Source organism: Cervus elaphus, chromosome 14, assembly GCF_910594005.1.
Source record: "Cervus elaphus chromosome 14, mCerEla1.1, whole genome shotgun sequence".
Lineage (NCBI taxonomy): Eukaryota > Metazoa > Chordata > Mammalia > Artiodactyla > Cervidae > Cervus > Cervus elaphus.
In genome coordinates, this window is record NC_057828.1 from 49,331,100 (window position 1) to 49,354,124 (window position 23,025).

Genomic DNA, 23,025 nt, shown 5'->3' on the forward strand with positions numbered 1-23,025 from the left:
TGGCATCTGGAGGTTGTGAAAATAGCTGTAGGCCTCTGGAGCCCTTGACCACCTCCGGGAACCTCGGGGGTTTGTGGACTGCATTTAGAGACCTGCTGTCTTAGAAGACCAAACCCACTGCTCTTTCTCCTTGCTGGCCATTTTGGTAGAATTCGGCCTCTTATCAAGGCCAAGGACTTACGATTCTGTTTCAGCTGAAGACAGTCTTGAGAAGGTTCAGATCCTCCTCTGCCAGAAGGCAGATAAAATCTTGATTGAACCTCATTGCCAAGACACCCCGAACACCCAGTCTGTCCCCACTTGGCTCCACCAGCAGGACTGTCTGTGGCTTGGCTGTCCTGGGTGCTGGACTCCAGGGTCCCCTTGAGCCAGGGCTCGTGGTGACATCTGGACTGCTGGCCTTGCTCCCATGCTGCCTGCCTTTTTGTATGTGTCTCAAGGCGGCCACTCCTGTGGTGTCCCCCTTGCAAGCTCCGAGCTGATGGCCTCTCTGCTCTGAAGGCCCCAGAGGAGAGTGTTCTTGCAACAGAACCAACAGAAGCTCTGAGCTCACATCTTATTGGCTCTGAGTGGGTCATGCCCCCCAGGCCCCTCTAAGCGCCCCAGTTCCCAAGGCCTGGTGCCCTTGTGCAGGGCTCCACCTCCATAGCTGGACAGAGCACGTGGTCGTCCTAAACCAGTCACTGAGGCTGGGGTAGGCGTGCTCTGATTGGCCAGGGGAAGGTGGCATGGATGCCAGTCCTTGGCTGCAGTGGGGGTTGGGGAGGTCGCAGAGTATGGGTCACCGGGATGGTGGTTCCCCTGGTATTAGTGGGAGGTTCTCTAAGCGCTGGGGCCCTCATAACTCTATTATTTATTTGAACGCCAGTGGTGCAGGTAATCCCAGAGGCCCCAGGGACCTGGGGGCCAGCAGAATGCACGACTGGCGCAGGATCTTTGACCAAAACCTGCTGGTCCCTCCGCACCCACAGAGAGCACGCCAGCCTGCGAAGGAGTCGACGGCGTTTCAGTGTGTTCTGAAGTGGCTCGATGGCCCGCAAATTAAGCAGGTAAAGAAACCGACTCTTTACTGTCAAATGCATGCTGTCACCGCTCTCAGCTGATACAATATCGATTTTCACGTGTTTATCTGAGTCTTTCACTGGGCCCATCACTCCAGGTGGTAGCAGCATTTGGAGGCAAAGTGGCCCATCAGCAAAGAGGGTACGTGATTCAGCGACTCAGTCAGCACTTTTGACCCTGACTCAAGGCTTCTTGCTGCCTACAGTGGAGCAATCCAAAAACTCGGATAATTCGATTTCCTGAGTTATTTCTTGGCCAGGCTGTTTGCAAAGGCTGGCCTTGTGCGTGGCTCAGCACGGCCTGGGGGTTAGAACTGCAGGGGTGGAGCTCTGGGCATCCTGGGAGATGTGAGGTGGAGGTATTACCGCCTTTGCACACTCAGGCCCTCGCTCTGGGGCCCTGTGTCCATCTCTGCCCTCAGCTGGCAGGGAACTTGCTGGAGAAGCTGGTGTCTCTGTGCCTCCACAGAACACCCACATGATTGTACAGTCCTGGGGAGGCCCAGGGTCCTGGGGGAATGCACAGGAAGGATCCAGGCCTGCCACTGTGAGCACGCAGCTTGTAGGGTGTGGCTTGGTGAGACCGTATCTTCTTCCTCTGTAATTGGCAGAGCAACTCTCCTTGCATTCAGAGTTGTCTGAGCACTAGGTCTGAGAATAACCTAATGTTAAATCGCTCACATCCTACATCATCACTTCAAACCCCGTGATTGAGCACCTGCTGTGTGTTTGCTGCCGTGTAGATACTGCAGTGATTACTGCCGTTACAGCTTTACTTGTTTTATTTTTTGACCACACTGCGTGCCATATAGGATCCTCATTCCCCAGCCAGGGATCGAACCCCTGTCCACTGCATTGGAAGTGCAGAGGCTTAACCACTGGACTGCCAGGGACGTCCCCAACAACTTTACTTCTTAGCGCTTTACTTGTATTGGTTCACTTCATCCTCACGACAGCCCTACGAAGTAGGTAACATTATTATCCCCATTTTACAGAAGAGGAAGCAACATGAGAGACGTGGAGTCAGATGCCTAGGGTAACACAGATCCAGCTGGCCAGCTGGGACTCCAAGCTAGGGAGATTGGCTCCATCAGCCCTGCCTCCAGGGGCTCATGAGATAGTAGACGGCAGTTGCCTCTTTCCTAGGAATTTTACAAAGGAAATTTCTTTTATTTTTCTATTTTAGTTTATTAATGCATTTTAACTTGTTTTCAAAAAGGTAATTCCCATAGTTCAAAATACAAGAGGGCACACAGGGTAAGTGTATTGTCCTATGGCTGTCTCATCCTGGATATAGCCGGTATTAACCTGTTTTCTGTACAACCTTTCAGACATTCTAAGCAACCACAACAAATAAATATGCTTGTATATTTTTCTCTTTTTTTGGCATGAATGGTCGCTTATTGCTATATTCTATATCTTAATATTCTTAACAGTATGTATTATACATTGGTAAATGTGGGTCATCTTTACTTCCTTCCCAAAGATAAAGTCAATACTTTCACGAAAGTCACATAATTGTGTTTCTTCAGGGATTTCTGGGAAAGAAAGGATCAAAATGAGATTCTTTGAAAAACAAAATAAACAAAAACAAACAACTCCCCCTTCCCTCACATATATGTTATAGACTGTTCATGTCATTTCATAAAGAATTTCTTATTCTTCCTTAAGACAGCATAGCTTTTCCTGTATGAATGACCTGTCATCCATTCTTTTGGTCCTTCCTTAAAATGACCACTTGTTCTGACTCCAGGTGTTTGCTTTTATAGACATTATGATAATGGATAATGGCACTGAAATAATTTTTAAAAATGCACACTGTCTGTAGAATAGAGTCATACAGTAAAAGCTAACATTTAAAACCCACTTCTAGGTTGTTTATAAAAAAAATCACAGTTTAAACATGAAGACATTAGATATATGTCTTCAAATCATATGTATGAAAGGAAAAGAATGGAAAAAAAGATACCAATGTAAACTCTTAAGTATTAGAAAGCTTTGTGGCTGTACTAATTTCAGACAAAGTAGAGTTCAAGGTGAAGCATATCACCAGAGATAAAGGGATGTCTCATACTGACAGTGACAGGAAGACGTGACGGCCCTAAATGTGTGTGTGCCTGTGATGGGAGCCCCCAAAGTCACCCTCAGGTTTGGTGATGGACTAGGAGGACTTGACATGACTCAGCACATAGTCATCTTCAAAGGAAAGAATTGTTTCAGTGAAAAAATAGAGTAAGATCAGCCAAGGGAATGGCATATGGGAGGCAATGGATATGAACTCCCAGGGTCCTCTGCCATGGGATTCCCACAAGACACATTACAGCAACGAGCTGGGACAATACCTGTGACATCTTGCCAACCAAGGAAGCTTGTCAGAGACTCAGTGCCAATAGGTTGTAATGTATGACTCCCAACAGGCTTTTTGGGAACTGGTCATGTAGACACACTTTGCCTAGCACGTAGTAGGATTCCAGAGTTCCAGAAGGAAAGCAAGTGATCAGCATAAATCACTTTGTACAAGAAGTTTAGTACTAGTAAGCCATTCCAGTCCATTAGGGTGGTGGGGAAGTCTGTGTCCCCAGACTGCAAACTCCAGCCAAGGGCCAGACCTGTAAGCCAGCACATTAAAGACTAACTGGCCTGCTGTTATATCTCATTTGTGCCCAGCACCCAGCAGCACAGCTTTCAAATCCATGAAGCAAAGTTTGTAGAACCAAAGGGAACTGCATTTAGATTCACCTTTATAATTGGTAGCTTTTAACTCTCTCAATAAGTGATAGAACGAATAGACTCCCCCCCACCCCAAAAAAAAACATCATTAGGGTGTGAAAGATCAGAACACCGCCAACCACCTTGACTGAATTGTCATCGTGAAAACACTATACCCAACAAATAAAATACACCTTCTCAAGTGCCTGTGGAACATTTACAGAAATAGATAATATGCTTGGTCATGAAAATAAATCCCAATAAATTTAAAGGAATTGAAATTATGAAGAATATGTTCACTGACCAATATATTATTAAGTTAAAAAATCAATAACAATAAGATAACCAGAAAATCTCCAAATAGTAGAAAATTTAAACAACACTCTGGTCACTAGTAACCCTTGGGTCAAAGAATTCAGAGAGAGATTAGAAAGTAATTGGAACTAAGTGGTATAAGAATATATCAAGATTTGTGGGATGCAGTTAATGCAGCCCTTTGAGGGAAACTTACAACTTTATATAACTACATTAGAAAAGACGAAAAATGCAGGCATACCTCATTTTACAGTGCTTTGTAGATATTGTTTTTTTCCCCCCACAAATTGAAGGTTTTTGACAACTCTGCATGGAGAAAGTCCATCAGTGCCATTTTCCCAGCATTTGCTTATTTTATTTCTCTGCTACATTTTGGTAATCTTGCAATATTTCAAGCTTTTTCATTATTATTATCTGTGTTATGGTGCCCTGTCATCAATGATCTTTGATGACTCACTGAAGACTCAGATGATAGTTGGTATTTTTTAGCAATAAATTGTTTTCAAATTAAAGTATGTACATTGTTTTCTTAGACACAATGCTACTGTACACTTAATAGATTACAGTATAGTATAAACATAATTTTATATGCACTGGGAAACAAAAAATCCATGTGACTCACTTTATTGTGATATTTGCTTTATTGCAGTGGTCTGGGACTGAACCCTCTGTCTCTGAGGTCTGCCTGTGTAAAATCAACAATCTCTGCTTTCTCCTTAAGAATCTAGACAAAAGGAATAAATTAAAACCAAAGAAAAGAGAAGAAGGAAATAGGAAATATATGGGCAGAAATCAATAAAGGGCAAATAATAGAGAAAATCAGTAAAGCTAGAAGTTGGTTCTTTGAAAAGATTAATAATATTGATAAACCTGTAGCAAGACTGATCATGAGAAGAGAGAAGAGACACAGATTATCATTATTAGGAGAGGAAGAAGGGGCATCACCACATATCCTACAGACATTAAAAAGATAATCAAGGGACATTATGAGTAACTTATGTGCCAATAAAAACTTAGATGAAATGGATAAATTTCTTGTAAAGCACAATTTACCAAAAGTGACACCAGAAGAAATAGAAAATCTAAATAGCCCTGTATATTTTTTCTTTATTCATTTTTTTCTTAATTTATTTTTAATTGAAGGATAATAACACTATTGTGTTGGTTTCTGCCATACATCAACATGGATCAGCCATAGTATACATATGTCCCTTCCCTCTTGAGCCTCCCTCCCACCTCCCACCCCATCCCACCCCTCTGGGTTTGAGTTCCTTGAGTCATACAACAAATTCCCACTTAAATAGCCCCACATTTATTAAAGAAACTCAATTCATAATTAAAACATTTCCAAACTTAAATGACTTCACTGTTGAATTTAATAAAATATTAAAGGAAGAAATAATACCAATTGTAGACCAACACTCAGAAAATAGAGTAGGAGGGAATTGTTCTCAGGTGTTTATTTTGAGGCCATCATAACCTTGATACCCAAACTGGACAAGGACATGAAAAGTACAGATTGCCATCTCTTATGAATGCTGACACAAAATTCCTTAATATATTAGGACATCAGATCCAGCAATGTATACAGAAGGTAAGACATCATGGTGGGGTTTATCACAGGAATGCAAAGTTGGTTTTACACACAAAAATCAGCCACGATTAAAAGATTGAGTAGGGAAAAAGTCAGAAGTTCAGTCTAGATGATCTTACAGATTTGTAAAGTTTTAGTTATTTTGAGAATTGGTAGCTTTAGATAATAGCAAACTTCCCTATAAAAGGTGTTGGCTAAAAATATTACATACTAATTTTGAACTCAAATCACTTATTAGTCATTTTGGTATGTTTTTCTTACTTTTTATTTACCTTTTTGGTTTAGTTTCATTTTACCATGAATGTTGATTACTGGGTTGGCCCAAAAGTTCATTCAAGTTTTCCCGTAAGATAATTACAGAAAAACCCAAACAAACTTTTGGACCAACCTAATTCTTTCCTTTGGAATGACTGTTTCACTTGGTATTTACTGTGTGTTTGGAGCTGTGCAGGGGACACGAGGGTGACCACCCCCGCCCCCGCCCTGCCCAACTCTATCTTCATAGCTCTCTGTCCAGCATGAGGAGACAGCTAGAAACCTACCTGAGTAGAGTTGAGCACAGAGTCTCAGAGAGGCGGAGGGGGTGGTCGGGGTGTGGAGGCTGGGAGAAGACCCAGCTCCCCGGTGATCTGGGAGTTCCCTGGTCCTGGCTGCTGGTCACCTCCCTGAGAGCGTGGTGAGGGGGCCAAGGGGGCTAACGGTGGTGCCCTGGGTGGTACCTGTAGCGAGGGGAGGCCCAGGCCCTGGGGAGGTGTGCACACTGAGCCCCCCCACCCCTTGCATGGTTTGGTCTCCAGTCCTGAGCATCAGCAGGAGGAGAATATTCCAGGCTCTCATCCCTCCCCCCCCAGAGCTGAGACCGATGTAAACAGACAACTTAGAAGCATGGGAGATACTGATATAAAGCGGGATCAGAGGATGAGGGTCTGGATGGTGGGGGTCTCCTTGGTCAGGACCTCATGGGAGTGGGGGTGAGTGCAGTAAAGGGGCTCCATGGGGGCAGGGAGCAGAGTGAGGAACAGTGCTGGAGGGGAGAGATGAGGGTCTGGGCTCAAGATCCCCCCAGACCTGTTGGCACACTCCCCACCTCCACACACGACACCACCCCTCTGCCAGCTGCTCCCATTTGCTGGGACTCACCTGCTGGACCTGGGAGGCTGGGCGGGCAGGCGGCCACCAGCTGGTCCTCCCTGTTTCTCTTCCCCTCATATTCCACACCCCGCCATCGCCAGGGCCCTCGGCAGTTCCTTCACGGACACCCCGAATGTGCCACCTCCTCACCCCAACTCCTCACGTCCTCCCCCTGTGTTCTCATCCCCACATGGAGCTGGAGTGGTTTTCTTTCTCCTTTACTGAGGTATAACTGATGAAGCCATAGGATACTTGGAGTGCCCAGCATGATGATCTGACATCCACATAAACTGTGGAAGGATCCCACCCCCGATTTAGTTAACACACACTTCACCTCACGTTGAACTGATTTCCGTGGAATCCCGAATCAGGTGGTGTCACTGCCTCTCAGGCTCTTTCCCTGACCCGTCATCCTGTTTGGAGTAGAAGTGGCCTGCATGGGTGGCTCCTGCCCCTTCTCCGATTAAACGCAATCCCATTCTGTTTTATTAAATTTTTTGTTTTAGTATTTAAAAAAAACTTCAGCCACTGTGTGCCACATGTGGGATCTTAGTTCCCTGACCAGGGATCAATCCAGTGCCCTTAGCCTTGGAAGCTCAGAGTCTTAACCACTGGACCACCAGGGAAATCACTGGGTGCTCTGTTTTGAAATGCACCTTGGCTTTTGTTTTTATTCAGGTGTGGTGGGGCCAGCAGAGTGGGGTGATTGCCACTGAAAAGATAGTTTCTTCCTCTGGGCTCCCCAGGGGAGGGGGCACACATCCCCAAAGGGTCCCACTGGGAAGCGATTGGGTCAGTAGGGAGGCAGTGGGGTGAGGGGAGAGCTGGGGAAAAGGCCTGTTTCATGGTTTTTGTGGGAAGGGATGGGCAAGGCCGGGTAAGCAGCTGCACACACTTAGGACTGGCCAGTTTGAGTTAGTTCATTGGCCTCTGGGTTGGAGGAACTAGTTGCCTGGGTCTAGTTCTGGGATTGTTGGGGTGGAAAGATATTGTCTCCTCGAGTGTGAGCCAGACGAGGGCAAGTGGGGTGTGGACTTGAAAGCAGGTTGTTTACTATCACTGGGAAATAGCTGGCCCTGGGCAGGACAGCCTCTTCCCATCAGGGAGGCTCCAGGTGCCAGAGCACTAGGGACACTTAGAACCAGAAAGTGAGAGCAATTAGTTAATGTAAATACACATACATGGACATGAGTTTGAGCAAACTCCGGGGGATAGTGAAGGACAGGGGAGCCTGGCATGCTGCAATCCCTGGGGTCACAAAGAGTCGGACATGACTTAGCGACTGAAAAACAACAAAAATAACATACGTGGCTTCCCAACAGATGTGGGAAGATTCCTGGGTCAGGAAGATTCCCTAGAGAAGGAAATGGCAAACCCACTCCAGTGTTCTTGCCTGGGAAACCCCATGGACAGATGAGCCTGGTGGGCTACGGTCCATAGGGTCGTAAAAGAGTCAGATATGATTTAGTGACTAAAAACAACAAAAAATATACACGTAGTCAGGATGATTTTCCTGAGCACCCAGAGCTTCCTTCTGCCTGTTTCATTCTCCCAGGGTCCACTCCTGGTTCCCGTCCACCCCACCCTGCCTCCTTAGTTCTCAGTTTAGATGTCCTCTTTCAGAGCCCCTTCCCTGGCCGTCTTCTTCAAAGAGCTGACCCACCCATCTTCCCCTGCTCCCAGTTTCACTGTCTTCACATGAACCCCAGGGACGCAGGTTTTGTGTGTTTTATTCCCTGTTGCATTTCCAGTGCCTAGAACAGTGTCTGGCACAGAGTGGACACAGAAAATAGATGCTTAAATAACATTTATTAAATGATTGCGTGAAAGGAAAGCAGAATTCCTGGTCCTGGATAGACAGTAAGAGCTGCCCTCTTGCCAGGTGCGCTGGTGGTAACAGCACTGAAGACCCAGGCAGAACCCTCTGTAGGTGGTACCGCTGGGCACAGGGCAGGTCTGTATAGTTTCTGGTGCCTTGTCAGTATCTGTGGTTCTCAAAGATCGGCTTTTCTTTTATTTATACCCTGACCCCAACCCACCCAAATAATTCTGACAAGCTGAGGATTTAGAGTTTGTGGTTATACTGGGAATGATTTGGCTGTAAACGGTAATAACAAATAACTCCTCCCCACCCCCCCACCCCCCCAAAAAAAACCCAAGTAAAATAGCCTAAGGAAAGATAATTTGTTAACTCACTTAAAGACAGACCTATCATTAGCATAAGCTTCAGGTGTGGCTTGATCCAGGATCTCATGTGTTGTCACCTGAACTTGCTCTTCCTTGGTTCCACATGGTGTCATGGGTGTCTGTCTCCACAGCTTTGGCTTCTTGTGTGCCTTGCTGGTTCTGGGTGGGACTCCAGAGGTCAAGGGAGGGCCATGGAGGGAGGTCGTCCCTTGGAAGGAAGGGCCTGATACCTAAACCAGGGGATGGATGCTGAGTGGCCCAGTTTCCCCCAAATGGTCCACAGCATCTGTGGGGAGGCTCGCAACATTAAGGATCCTTCAGGGCCATCCCTCTGTCTCCTAGGGCGTGCTGGAGCTGCTATCAGAGGTGGGCTGCCACCTGCGTGTGTCTCTCTTCGATGTCACCTATCGGCACTTCTTCGGGAGGACGTGGAAGAGCTCGTCGAGGCCCGCAGAGCCGCTCAGCGGGCAGCCGGCCAGGATCGTCTTCAATGAGGTGGGTGCAGTGGCTGGCAGGTGTGTGGGTTCCACCCAGACCTGGGGGCACCACCAGTGCACCCCAGACTACAGGAATGCCCCAAGCAGCAGGCCGAGCTCCCACAAAGCTCATCCTGGCAGCCAGCATCTGTTTCCAGACAGAAACTTGTGTGGCAGCCATGTGCCCTGAGTGGATGGTGGCAGGGGGCGGGTGGAGTGGGAGGGCACGTATGTAGGTCTCATCACCTTCATGGAAACTTCCAGCTTTGGCAACAAAGTTAGGAAATTATTGATCTCATCAGATTTCCCCAGTTTTCTTCCTCATTCACTTCCCCCCTTCTTTTTCTTTCTTTTCAGTTTAGGATTTTTTTTTTTAAGATGAGCAGATTGAGACTTAGAAATGAGGTGCCTTGCCAAGGTAGAAGGTGGCGGGGCCCGGAGCCCCCGTCTGTGTCTGCAGACTTGCCCACGCAGCAACCCTATGTCTGGCCGCCCTGCAGATCGAGTGTCACATCCTCGTTCAGCTGCACCAAACCCACAAGCGTCTCTTCCAGCGCCTGCCGTCTGCCCGCCATGGGGCTGGGTGCCAAGGCGATGGTGCTGGGTGGATGGGACAGATGTGGTTCTCACCCTGGAAAACTTACAGTCTGCTGACCAGGCAGGCGGCAGCAAGTGTAGGTGTGGTGAGTTCTCAGAGGAGACTGACAGCCATTGCCCTAGGGAAGAAGGGGAGACATAAGCAGGTGGTGAAGGAGGGTCTCAGGTAGCTGAGCTTATGGGATGGAGGGAACCAGCCCAGGATAAGTGGAGTGGCAGAAGCTGTGTCCCGGGGTGAGGGGCAGGAGGGCGGCCGAGGGTAGGCTTGGCGGGTAGCTAGCTGGGAGGGGCCTTCCTGAGACAACGGGGTTTTCCTCAAGAGCTGGAGGTGTCCCAGCGGTCTTCTTCCCAGCTGCTCCTTCAAGCTGCACGTGAATGCAGTGGGTCATGCAGGGAACAGTATTGGAGGGTCAGTGTGGTGTTGATTTTGTTCTTCTCTGCGCAGTCAGGGAAGCCCAGTAGGTGACCATACAGTGAGTAACAGAGGTGGTGGTGGTGGCCGCAGCCGTCCTGGGGAAGGTCTCGTACGTGACCAAACCGAGCGAGCTGCCCTGTTTGTGGGGGATGGTCCTGCCCAGTCATGAAGCCGCCAGGCTTCTCTGCATTGGCTGTCACCCACGGTCAGGATGCTATGTGCAGTGTGGATTGACGTTACTAGTCCTTACTGAACGTTCAGGAGAGGGAGATGCTGTGCCCAGAGGTTCAGGGAAATTAGATACAGCCTTGGGGACGTGTGTCCTGGGGACCAGGACCTTGACTGGTATGTTCCGGCCATCAGATGGCCCATGCTGAGCCCCTCAGTCTGGTGTCTGAATCGAGAGAGAATCTGTGTGTTGTAAACCACATGTGACCGTGGGCAGCTGTTTAGGGTGCTGTCCCAGCTTCTGCACTGAGTCACCTTTGCGCCTCTGTCTTGGGGCGGGCAGTTGGGGGTTGCCGAGGCCTGGCAGGAGTGCGGTGGCCCCAATGTTGCTGGGAGCCTGGCTGGGGTGCCGCCTTCCTGGGCTAGGCTGTTTGGATTCTTTTTCTCGAGTGGACAGTCACAACCTGGAAAACCTGGCTTGGTGACAGATACTACGGTGACTGTGTCCTCTCCTGGGGAGTCACCACGGGATGGTTGGCTCCCAGCTTCTTGGGGAGGTTTCAGCCCTGCTGTTTGCCTCTGGAGGTCGGTATATATGTCTCTGTCTTGAAGAGCAGTTGGCAGGTCAGAGGCCGTAAGTGACAGACACCTTGACCACAGTGATTGTTCTCGAGCCTTGTTTTAACCCTGGTGTTGGAGGGGCTCTGCAGGTTCTGTTGGAAGTGCTGCTGTGTCGAGGGGATGGTGATCCTCTGAGATCAGCAGAGGAGCACTCTGCCACCACTGGGGTCCCAAGATGAACCCTCCTCCTGTGACCTTCCCCATGGCTTTCCTTGTAGCCGCGGTCACCGCCAAGACAGGCCACATGCGGAGGGCCTGCTGTCACCCCGACCAGCTCGGTGGCTGACAGCCCTGCAGAGTAGAAGGTGCATTGTAAGAAACGGCCTTCAGAGCTGCTGCTCCACCTTCTGGGCTCATCAAGGGCTCAGCATCCATGCCCGAGAGGATTCTCAGGTGTCCCCCTATCCTGGGAGCTGTGGGTCTAGGCCTTTTCAGCTCAGTTCATGTCTGGTCCGAGCTGTGGGAGCTGAGTGCCGCTCAGTCATCTGGGCTCTGCTCAGTGGGGTGAGGGGACCAGGGCCATGTGTTAGGGAGGACCACAGTCTTTAATGTTTTCAGAAGAATCTGCACCCTTCAGTTACTGATCGAAGTGAGGCTAGTGCTGGGGAACAGAGCAGTTTTGGTTGGGAGGGGATGCCAAGGCCCCGGACTTGCTCAGCCAGAGCTGTGTTCAGGTGCTATGCCCCAGGCAGGCAGCAGAGGCCAGTGCTGCCCCAGGAACGGTCCATCCTGATGGGCCGCTTGGCAGCATCCTCCCCACCAGCACTGTCCTCTTGTCCTTGACGTTCAGAGTTTAGTGAACTACAGAGATTCCCCTTTGCCGTGTGTGTGTGTGTGTGTGTATACATGGACGTACATGTGCACATGAAATGTGGCTTGTTCCCGGGGTGGCCTGGATATGCGGAGGGTCTGGTTATGGGGTTGTGTCATCTGAGCAAAGCTCTGTGTACACACCTATGGGAATAGAGAGAAACACAATTTGCCCTTTTTAGAGATGATTCTGAAATTTGGTGAAGATCTTTTTCTGATTTTACTGATCGCCTGGGCTTTTCTGATTCTACCCATTGGTTGTGGCTCAGGGGTGATGCGGAGAAGGCAATGGCACCCCACTCCAGTACTCTTGCCTGGAAAATGCCATGGATGGAGGAGCCTGGTAGGCTGCAGTCCATGGGGTCACTGAGAGTCGGATGCGACTGAGCGACTTCACTTTTACTTTTCACTTTCATGTGCTGGAGAAGGAAATGGCAACCCACTCCAGTGTTCTTGCCTTGAGAATCCCAGGGATGGGGGAGCCTGGTGGGCTGCCGTCTGTGGGGTCGCACAGAGTCGGACACGACTGAAGCAACTTAGCAGCAGCAGCCGCCGCAGCAGCAGGGGTGATGTGATGGAGGTTACCAGCGGCCGGTAGCAGGGGCCCATCTGGAAATCAATGTGGTTGTCTGGTCTCTGTGTAGACTCATGAATCAACCATGTGGGCTCTGGGTTTTGATTGAGTTGTCCTTGTAATGCACAGCCCTGACAGAAGATGCTATTTCATTACTTTGCAAACAATGTCTTGTAGGAAAGACCGTGGACTAAAGGAGTCCTGCCTTGAGCCGAGCCAGGTGTTTCTTTCCGGGAGTGATGAATTCCTTACACCCCTCTCGTCCCAGCCTCCCCGCTCTGCCTGGCGGACCACAGGGCACCAGCTCCAGGCCTCTCAGCTCTGAGCTCAGGACTCTGTGTTCTCCTCCGAGGCTGCCCTCGGTGGAGAGGAATCACCCTTCACTTGCGCTGAGATGGTCGATCATTCTTTCAGCCTCTCAAAAGCTATCTTTAAAAAATAATCTGGGAGGCCAAAGCACCATGCAGTTCCTGCACTTTCTTTCTGCGATGGACATAATTCTCCCTTAAATTCTTTCCTTAACTAACCACGCTCAGCCTGCAGTGACAGGCTCATTTTTCCTCCTGTATTTATTTTACTCGGGCCACTGGGTAGGAATCCTAGTGGTTCTTCACAGGCAGCCAGAACCCAGATCAAATATGGCAGAAGTGAACGTATCTATGAAACAGACAGACTCACAGACATAGAGAACAGACTTGTGGTTGCCAAGGGGTGTGTGGGGGGCTGGGGAGGGAAAGATTGGGAGTTTGGGGTTAGCAGATTCAAACTGGTTTATATTTATAGCATAGGGAACTATTGATATATTCAATATCATGTGATAAACCATCATGGAAAAGAATATAAAAAAGAATATGCCATCTGATGCAAAGAGCCTACTCACTGGAAAAGACCCTGATGCTGGGAAAGATTAAGGGCAGGAGGAGAAGAGGGCAGCAGAGGATAAGATGGTTGGATGGCATCACTGACTTGATGGACATGAGTTTGAGCAAACTCCAGGAGATGGTGAAGGACAGAGGAGCCTGGTCTGCTGCAGTCCATGGGGCCGCAGAGAGTCCAACATGATGTAGTGACTGAACAACAGCAACAATATATGTATAACTGAATCACTTTGCTATACAGCAGATATTAACACAACATCTGTAAATCAACTCTGCTTCAATAAAATTAAAAAACAAGTAGATGCTGTCAAGAAATGTCAGTGTATCCAAGTGAAACTCCAGCAGGCTCTGCCCAGTGACTTGGTTAATCGCCAGGTTCCTGAGCATGCCCTCCGCTCTCCTTACCCACTCTCATGTTCCAGGAGCTGCTCCTGATGTAAACCATTTGCAAAGCAGGAATCCAGCATGGCTCCAGGGTGCCGTCTTTGCTGAGAGCGCCTGGTCTTAGCCATGTCACCTAGGAGGATTTCTTTCCTGTCTGGCTCAACAGAAACAATTCCTGGGGACGCTGAGCCAGAAATGGGGCAGGAGCGTGTAGAGAAGTGAGTGAATGAATAGAAGGAGAAATGATATCTCTCCTTAATGTTTCCATAGGGATTTAGTTGTTTGGTGATTGAATTGTCTACCATGTGGGCTTCCCAGGTGGTGCTAGTGGTAAAGAATCTGCCTGCCACTGCACGAGATTTAAGAGCTGAATGTTCGATCCCTGGGTCTGGGAGATTCCCTGGAGGAGGGCATGGCACCCCACCCCAGTATTCTTGCCAGGAGAATCCCATGGACAGAGGATCCTGGTGGGCTACAGTCCATGGGGTTGCAAAGTGTTGGTCACGACTGAGCGTCTGAGCACATAGACATACATGTGGGGACAATAGAAAGCTTTGAATTTGTCAGCTTCTGTGTATTCATCACAGTCTCCTGAGGCTGTTTTTGCTTTAGGTTGTAACTGGGTTTGCTGTTTCTGAATAAGCCCAGCCATCCTTCTCCAGGCGGGAGTGGGTCTGGCTTTGGCTGAGGGAGTGGGATCTGATGTAAGATGGATAAGGGCTGAGTCCTGCTCCATCCTTACTCCTGTGGGGTCTTGGGCCAGTTGTTTAAACTGTTGACTCTGAATTCATCATCTGTGCCTGATGGACAGCAGGGTCCACCTCCTAAAGGTCCGGAGGGTAAGCAGTAGGTTCTTCCCAGGCAAGCTCTCAGGGAGCAGTAGGGGCTCACTCAGCAAACACTGGCTGGGGGTCTGCTCTGTGCCTGGCTATTATGTTAGGACCTGGAAATGCCCAGATGGGCGAGATGATGTGTGGTCATTTCAGCCGTGGTGGGGTTTGCGTTGTCACTGTCGATGGGAGCTTGTCAACCCTGGCTCCACAGACGCTTAGAGTCAGATAATGCTCTTGGTGTGAGGGCCGGGCGGGAGGGTGGCGATGTCTCCAGAGCTGTGTTCTTTTCCTGCAAATAATGGCGGGCCCCACCCCAGATGAGTGGAAGCTTCTGACTGGAATTAGAGATTTTGCATCTCCCGGAGGAGAGTTTTGCTCGTGGATTCACTGCTCTTGGAGCAGTCAGTCTTGCGGCCGGTCGTGTGCAGCAAACTGTTCAGAGCCTCCAGTGGAAGGCTGAGCTGACAGACTGTGGCGGCAGACGGATATGTGGTGCATTTACCTTCCTGAAGCTACCCTACTAAAGGTTTACTAAAGAAAGTTGTTCGGTGGTCCAGTGATTAGGACACCATGTATCCACAGGTTCAGTCCCTGGTTGGGGAACTGAGATCCCACAGGCAGCGTGGTGAGGTCAAAGAAGAGGAAAACAAAATTGTTTGGAAGGCACTAGTTTAATTTCTGTGCCTCTCTCCCCGGCCTTGTCCTCAGCCTGGGATGGAAGAGTGTATGTCACTTAGGGCAGGTCGAGCGGCTGGGCAGCCACGGACGAAGCCTCTACACAAATACCTGTCTTCATCTGAGGCCCAATTTTGATTCTGTCACGTGTGTGAAAAATGGACCCTCGGCCCTGAGGCAAAATGTTGGCGTTTTTGAAGATGAAGGCATTAAGACAGGAGCATTTCTGTGATTTATTAACCAGTTTATCCTGTCAGGGGGGCACCTTGTCAAGGGTGGATGAGTGAGCTGTGGCGTGGGGGGACCAGAGCCCCACTCTGCTGTGTCCCACGGCTTCTTTCTAGGTAATTGGACGGGCTTGACTTCAACGTTTAATCCCGCGGTGACAGCTGATGCATTTCCAGGTATTCTGCATGGCCGCCGCCAGGCATCCTGACCCTGGAGGGCTTGGTTTTTAAAATATTTGTTTACTTGGCTGTGTCAGGTCCTAGCTGCATCATGCGGGGTCTTCTGATGTGGTGCATGGGCTCAGTAGTTGTGCATGGACTTAGTCGCTCTGTGGCATGTGGAACAGGGTTCTCAGTTCTCTGACCAGGGACTGGATACGTGTCCCCTGAATTGGAAGGAGGATTCTTTACCACTGGACCACCAGGGAAGTTCCTGGAGGGCTTGTTAGCAGAACTGCTTGATCGTGCTTGGGATGTCTGAGCAAGCCCACGGCGGTGCGGTGGGGGTAGGGGACCTGGGTTCTAGGTGACTGGGCTCCTCTGGGGATCTCCCGGCCGGGTGTCTGAAGGGTTGAAGCCACAGAGTTGTGTGGTTCATCCCCAGGGCTTTTACTTGCACAGAATTTCCGAGCTGGTCGGCCCTGGGCAGGGTGTGCATTTTCTACCTGCCTAAGCTGACTCTTGAGAAGTCCCTTGGACTTCAAGGGGATCAAACCAGTCAATTCTAAGGGAAATCAGTCCTGAATGTTCATTGGAAGGACTGATGCTGAAGCTGAAGTTCCAATACTCTGTCCACCTGATGCGAAGAGCTGACTCATGGGAAAAAACCCTGATGCTGGGAAAGACTGAGGGCAGAAGAAGAAGGGGGTGACAGAGGATGAGATGGTTGGATGGCATCACGGACTCAGTGGACATGAGTTTGAGCAAAGTCTGGGAGATAGTGAAGGACAGGGAAGCCTGGTGTGCTATAGTCTATGGGGTCACAAAGAGTTGGACACTATTTAGTGACTGAAGAACAACAACAAATTAACCTTTACATTAGAACTTCTTGAGGGCTAGATCCTATTTCCAGGTTCCTTAGAAATTCTTTTTTTTTTTTTAATGTGGACCATTTTTTAAAAAGTCTTTATTGGATTTGTTCCAATAAATTGATTCTGTTTTGTGTTTTGTTTTGTTTGACTGAGAGACACATGGGATCTTAGCCCCCTGACCAGGGATTGAACTCTCGCCTCTTTCATTGGAAAGCGAAGTCTTAACCGCTGGATCACCAGAGAAGTCCCTAGAAATTCTTTAATATGCACAGCGTGCTCATTAGAGAGGCAGTAAATCACGTCTGGAAAAGCATTAGTCCTTACCCATCAGTAGTGAGGGGATGAGGCACTCAGACCTTGTGTTGCCTTGTAACACGCTGAGCTTCCAAGGTTGACCCTACTGGTGAAAGTGGAGTCTCTGGGACAGACCAGAGTGGGGCTCTGTGGTTAGTCTGGTCTCAGTAATTGTTTGCAGTGGTAAAGGAAATGGAGAGGCAACAGCCATGAATTGGTATGTGAAAGTCAAAGTTGCTCAGTCGTGTCTGACTCTTTGTAACCCCATGGACTATACAGTCCATGGAATTCTCCAGGCCAGGATACTGGAGTGGGTGGCCGTGCCCTTCTCCAGGGGATCTTCCCAACCCAGGGATCAAACCCAGGTCTCCCGCTCTGCAGGCAGATTCTTTACCAGCTGAGACACTAGGGAAGTCCAGTTGGTACCTGGGACATGCCCAAAGCAGCTGGTCCTACCGCCTCCGGGCAAAGGATTTCAAGGTGACCTCTAAGCTGGAGGATTATGCCTGCTCTGCATCAGAGCTGACAATGTTTGTTAAACTGCCAAGAAGAAAAGTGGGTAGTGTCCATAAAACCGATATGCACAGGTGTAAATGTGGGAGGTGAGATAATGACAAACTTGACTTTACGGTGGGGCTTTTTAAAACAGTCCTCAAGTCTTAGAAACGGAAACATAATTCTCTCTTGGTCCAACCACCTGTCAGCTGTAAGTGGTCATTATTTCATCATTTTGCAATAAAAGATAATAGAATAACGATTTATATCTCATGGCTGATGTTTTAATGTGTCTCTCTGTTATCCTGGGCTGACAGTCTGTGATTACAGTAAACGTTTTCTTGGTGACACCGTGGTAATGACTCGTTAATGGGGGATTATTCCAAGTTTAAATCACATTGCTGCAGCCTGGCTGGCCGGCCCTGCATTGGGGGGTGGTCTTTGTGCTCAGTTGGTGACCCTACCACCTGGGCTTCACCCTAACAAGGATGCTGGATGCCAGGGACCCCTCGAGTACAGAGCCTCAGTTCAGTACTGACCTGGGCTCCCGGGAGGCTTGTTCCCTGAAGATTCGCAAACCCAGTTAGCACCTCCTTTTCTGTCATCTGTGTCTATGATGTTTGTTAGTTTTATATGAGAGTGACTGCATTGGATTTCAGGAGATTGGAAACAGTGGCAGAAGGAAGGTGTTTCTGTTCCCATGTGGGCATGTGCATCTCAGGATGGGAGCTGGGTTGACCCCTCTGTGTTGTCTTTCTCACTCCCCACCCCATGGAGAAGCTACTAAAAGAAGTTACCTTTTAGTAACAATTTGAGTATCCTCTGCTTGGCTTGGACCCCTGCCTCACCAAATGGTGTCTTCAATATTCTCAAGGCTATTTGTTATAAACAAAGATTTTTGTTGTTGTTATTCAGTTGCTAAGTCGTCATGTCTGACTGTCTGTGACCCTGTGGACTGCAGCACACCAGGCTTCCCTGTCCTTCGCTATCTCCTGGAGTTTGCTCTTGTCCATTGAGTTGGTGACGCTATCCAACCATCTCATTCTGGGTTGGAAATGACAGAATGAAATCCTCAGGAAATCCCAGGATATTGCTTAGTTAAAACAGAATTCATTCAGATGCAGCCTCATGGTATTTCCACAGGAAACAGGGATTAGAGTCAGTATTGGCGAGTAGTGATTGAAGTTTGGGCATTGCATGAAAGGGCTCTGCAGACGTGTGGGCAATGTGGGTGGCTCAGTGGACGTGTGGGTGTGGTGGGCAGTTCACTGGATGCATGGGTGCCATGGGCTACTTACATCTTTGGGCTCATGGTCCTGGCGGGTGACAGGGGTGGGGAGCGCGGCTGCCGCAACCCCTATCCTCTCCAGAGGCTCTGATGTCTTCTGGCATCTTTTGTGGATGAAAAACTCCTAAAGGAGGAGCAAGCAGTCTTACATCCAGATGCTGGGTGTCCTGGAAGGAGGACCTGTGACCCCAGTGTCTGTTTCTGAGGGGCTCCCTTCCTGGCCCCTTCTCCTCTCGTGCCTGGAAGGGATGCTGTTCCCCACACGGTGTGTTTGCAGCATCGACATGAAAATGGTGGAGGGTGAGGAGGGCGCCCGCCTCTGTCCCTGAGCTTCCTTCTTGCAGGTCAAGAGCGTTCACTCTGTCCCCTTCTCTTTGGCAGCCCTTGTATTTTCACACATCCTTGAACCACCCTCATGTCGTGGCCGTGGTGGAGGTGGTCGTTGAAGGCAGGAGACGAGATGGGACCCTCCAGACTCTGTCCTGTGGGTTTGGAATCCTTCGGATCTTCAGCCACAAGCCGGAATCTCCAACTTCCACCTCCCAGGACAAACGGTATCTGCCTCGTCTCCTCAGTTGTTAGGGTTCCCAGCATCTCTCTGTGGTGAATTAACGGCTCATTCCCAATAGGAAGCTCTGACTTTGTCAGTTCGTGTGTGTTTATCACAGTCTCCTGGGGATGTTTTTGCTTCAGGTTGTAACTGTGTTTGCTGTAAGCCCAGCCATCCTTTCCCAGGTGGGAGCAGGACTGGCTTTGGCCAAGGTGGTGCGATCTGACGTAAGGAGGATAAGGGCTGAGTCCTGCTCCATCCCTACTCCTGTGGGGTCTTGGGCCAGCTGTTTAAACTCTTGACTCTGAATTCGGCATCTGTGCCTGATGGACAGCAGTGTCCACCTCCTAAGGGTCCGGAGTGTAAGCAGTAGGTTCTTCCCAGGCAAGCTCCCAGGGAGCAGTAGGGGCTCACTCAGCAAACACTGGCTGGGGGGCCGCTATGTACCAGGCTCTGCTATGTTAGGACCTGAACGTGCCCAGGTGGGTGAGACGGTGTGTGATCATTTTAGCCATGGTGGGGTTTGCATTGTCACTGTAGATGGGGGCTTATCCACCCTGGCTCCATGGACACTTTGGGCTAGGTGTGCCTTTGTTACGAGGCTGTCCTGAACAATGTATGGTTTCACAGCCCATGAGACGCCAGTTGTCCCCTCCCCACCCAGCTCTGACAGCCAAAAACATCTCCAGACTTTACCAGTTGCCCCAACGGGGCAAAATCCTCCCTGGTTGGGAACCATCACTCTAGACACACAGCCGTGGAAGCCCCTCAAATGTTGTTTCAAATCTTGGGACGCTTTCAGGCACAAGCCGCTCCCCAGGCATTGTTTCTAGTGCCCTTGCTCAGGCTGCATTCGGACCATGCAGAGTGTACTCTGGACAACCTTCCCACCAGCGCTGTGGGCTCATGGAGCCGCTGCTGTGCTCAGGCGTCCCTGTTTCCCGCAGAGGGTGGAGGAAGCTCCCAGAGGGGTGGAGGGAGGTCCCCGCAGGCCTAGCTTTTGAAGAGCATAGCTGGGGTCCTGTGGCTGAATGCAACGTGCTGACGTGCGGCTCACACGTCTTGTTTTGCAGGCTGAGACTGTATCACGGGAGCCCGCGAGCCCTCCTCCACCCGCTCCTTCAGGACCCCATAGAACGTAAGAGACGCCGTCTGGCCGGGCCTCCACAGCACCTGCTCGTCATGTCACTTCCCTGAGTATTAGAGCGTCACCAGCTTAGCTCAGGTGTTAACAGATCTGAGGAACGTGTAATGTGGGCTTGGAGTCTGATATAACTTAAAGACCCGGGGACTTCCCTGATGGCCAAGTGGCTGGGACTCTGTGCTCCCACTGCAGCGGCTGAAGGTTCCATCCCTGATCGGGGAACTGGGATCCTGCGTGCTGAGTGGTGCAGCCAAAAAGTTAAAAAAAAATGAAAATTTAAAGACCTGAGACATACGAGCCTGAAGGGAGCACATAACTTTGTGAGGGTGACCCCGTGGGGTCCACCTGGAGGGAGGGCTGCTGGCCCCCTGGCCTCTGGGTAGCAGCTTTGCCCCCACGTGAGTAGTTGCTGTCGAACATGGTCACCGGCTGTCCCTGGAAGCCTCTGACCAGAAAGTGCATGGGTCGTCTCCAGCACAGCAAGGTATCCAGTGGTGCCAATTACAGGGACATCCTGCAGGAGTGCCTACCCTGTGTGGACTCAGCGCCCACGGCCGCCTTAGAGCAGTGGGGGCTTCCTGCCTGCCTCTGTGGCTTCTCCCCCGGAGCAGCCAGGGTGCTCCTGGGAGAGATGTGAGGCGCCCCCTGGCTGCTGGCTGAGTGGAGGGTGGACGGAGGGGTGCCCGGTGAAGCAGAGGGATGAGCTGACAAGCCATTTCAGGGGCCTGGTGTGGGGCTCTTTTCTGACCTGGGGGATGTGAACAGGGTTCTAGCAGTGGAGGTGGATCTGTTTGGGGACAGTTGGGGGGGGTGACTTTCTGTCTCTGAGATGTTGCCTGAATTCCATGGTGGGAACTTAGTGTCTGCCTTCCAGCCTGTGTGAAACCCTGAGCCTCCTTCCACTCCCTGAATTTGGTGAAAATCTCGTGATCGAGGAACAGTTGGTCAGAAACTTAGCTTTAATGATAAAGACTGGCTTTTAGTGTTAGTTGCTCAGTTGTGTCTGACTTTGCGACCCCATGGACTGTAGCCTGCCAGGCTCCTCTGTCCATGGAATTTTCCAGGCAAGAATATTGGAGTGGGTCAGTTCAGTTCAGTTCAGTTTCTCAGTCATGTCTGACTCTCTGCAACCCTGTGGACTGCAGCACACCAGACTTCCCTGTCCATCACTAACTCCCGGAGCTTGCTCAAACTCATGTTCCATTGAGTCAGTGATGCTATCCAACTATCTCGTCCTCTGTCATCCCCTTCTCCTCCTACCTTCAATCTTTCCCAGCATCAGGGTTTTTTCTGATGAGTCAGTTCTTTGCGTCAGGTGGCCAAAGTATTGGAGTTTCAGCTTCAGCATCAGTCCTTCCAATGAATATTCAGGACTGATATCCTTTAGGATGGACTGGTTTGATCTCCTTGCAGTCCAAGGGACTCTTTAAGAGTCTTCTCCAACACCACAGTTCAAAAGCATCAATTCTTCGGTGCTCAGCTTTCTTTATAGTCCAACTGTCACATCCATACATGACTACTGGTAAAACCATAGCTTTGACTAGATGGACCTTTGTTGGCAAAGTAATGTCTTGGCTTTTTAATAAGTTGTCTGGGTTGGTCATAGCTTTTCTTCCAAGGAGCAAGTGTCTTTTAATTTCATGGCTGCAGTCACCATCTGTGGTGATTTTGGAACCCAAGAAAATAAAGTCTGTCACTGTTTCCATTGTTTCCCCATCTATTTGTCATGAAGTGATGGGACTGGATGCCATGATTTTAGTTTTTTGAATGTTGAGTTTTAAGCCAGATTTTTCACTCTCCTCTTTCACTTTCATCAAGAGTCTCTTTAGTTCTTCTTCTCTTTCTGCCATAAGGGTGGTGTCATCTGCATATCTGAGGTTATTGATATTTCTCTTGACAGTCTTGATTCCAGCTTGTGCTTCGTCCAGCTGTGCATTTCTCATGATGTACTCTGCATATAAGTTAAATAAGCAGGGTGACAATATACAGCCTTATTGTACTGGAGTGCGTATTCATTCCCTTCTCCAGGGTTTCTTCTCGACCCAGGGATCAAACCAGTGTCTCCCACATTGCAGGCAGAGTCTTTACTGTCTGAGCCACCCGGGAAGCCCTTTTAGGTTATTTCCCAATTGAATTTAATCATCAACTTGCCAGCATTTTCTCTCCTGAAGTATCCTTAGACTCAGCAACTGTTAAACAGCAAGGAGCACCCACCTCCCCCTCCAGGTCCATTTTAGGACCACTGTTCTGGTGGAGGGTATGGGGGCTATGGATGTATGAGGGGCCTGAGGAGGGACAGCCACAGACTGACAGCTCATCCTCTCAGGGGGCATTTCTAGAAATGTGGGGTATTTTTCTTGACTGGGTGATGTACTCACATAATCCAGAATTCAAAGTATGAAACAGTGTGAGAAGGTTCAGGTGAGGTCTCCTCACCCCTGTGCTCAGCTCCTCGCCTGCATCACAGGTGATGTCCTCTCTGGGGTCTTGTGGGTCCTTCCGTGTCTTCTGATAACACACGAGCAAATGTGCATACCCGTGGTCTTGTTTTTGCCCCCGTCTAGTCAT

The 23,025-nt window shown here is 49.5% G+C and overlaps 1 protein-coding gene across 10 annotated transcripts in view; it reads left to right on the forward strand.

Annotated features, from left to right (window-relative positions):
* Window positions 1-23,025, forward strand: part of NPHP4 (nephrocystin 4) — a 138,126-nt gene that overhangs the window by 5,467 nt on the left and 109,634 nt on the right. For all 10 annotated transcript variants that reach the window (XM_043923291.1, XM_043923295.1, XM_043923293.1 and 7 more), the window contains 4 exons: window positions 869-1,049; window positions 9,340-9,492; window positions 19,145-19,317; window positions 20,387-20,451. In XM_043923291.1, coding sequence (XP_043779226.1) covers window positions 869-1,049; window positions 9,340-9,492; window positions 19,145-19,317; window positions 20,387-20,451 — 572 coding nt within the window. The remainder of the gene's footprint in view (window positions 1-868; window positions 1,050-9,339; window positions 9,493-19,144; window positions 19,318-20,386; window positions 20,452-23,025) is intronic.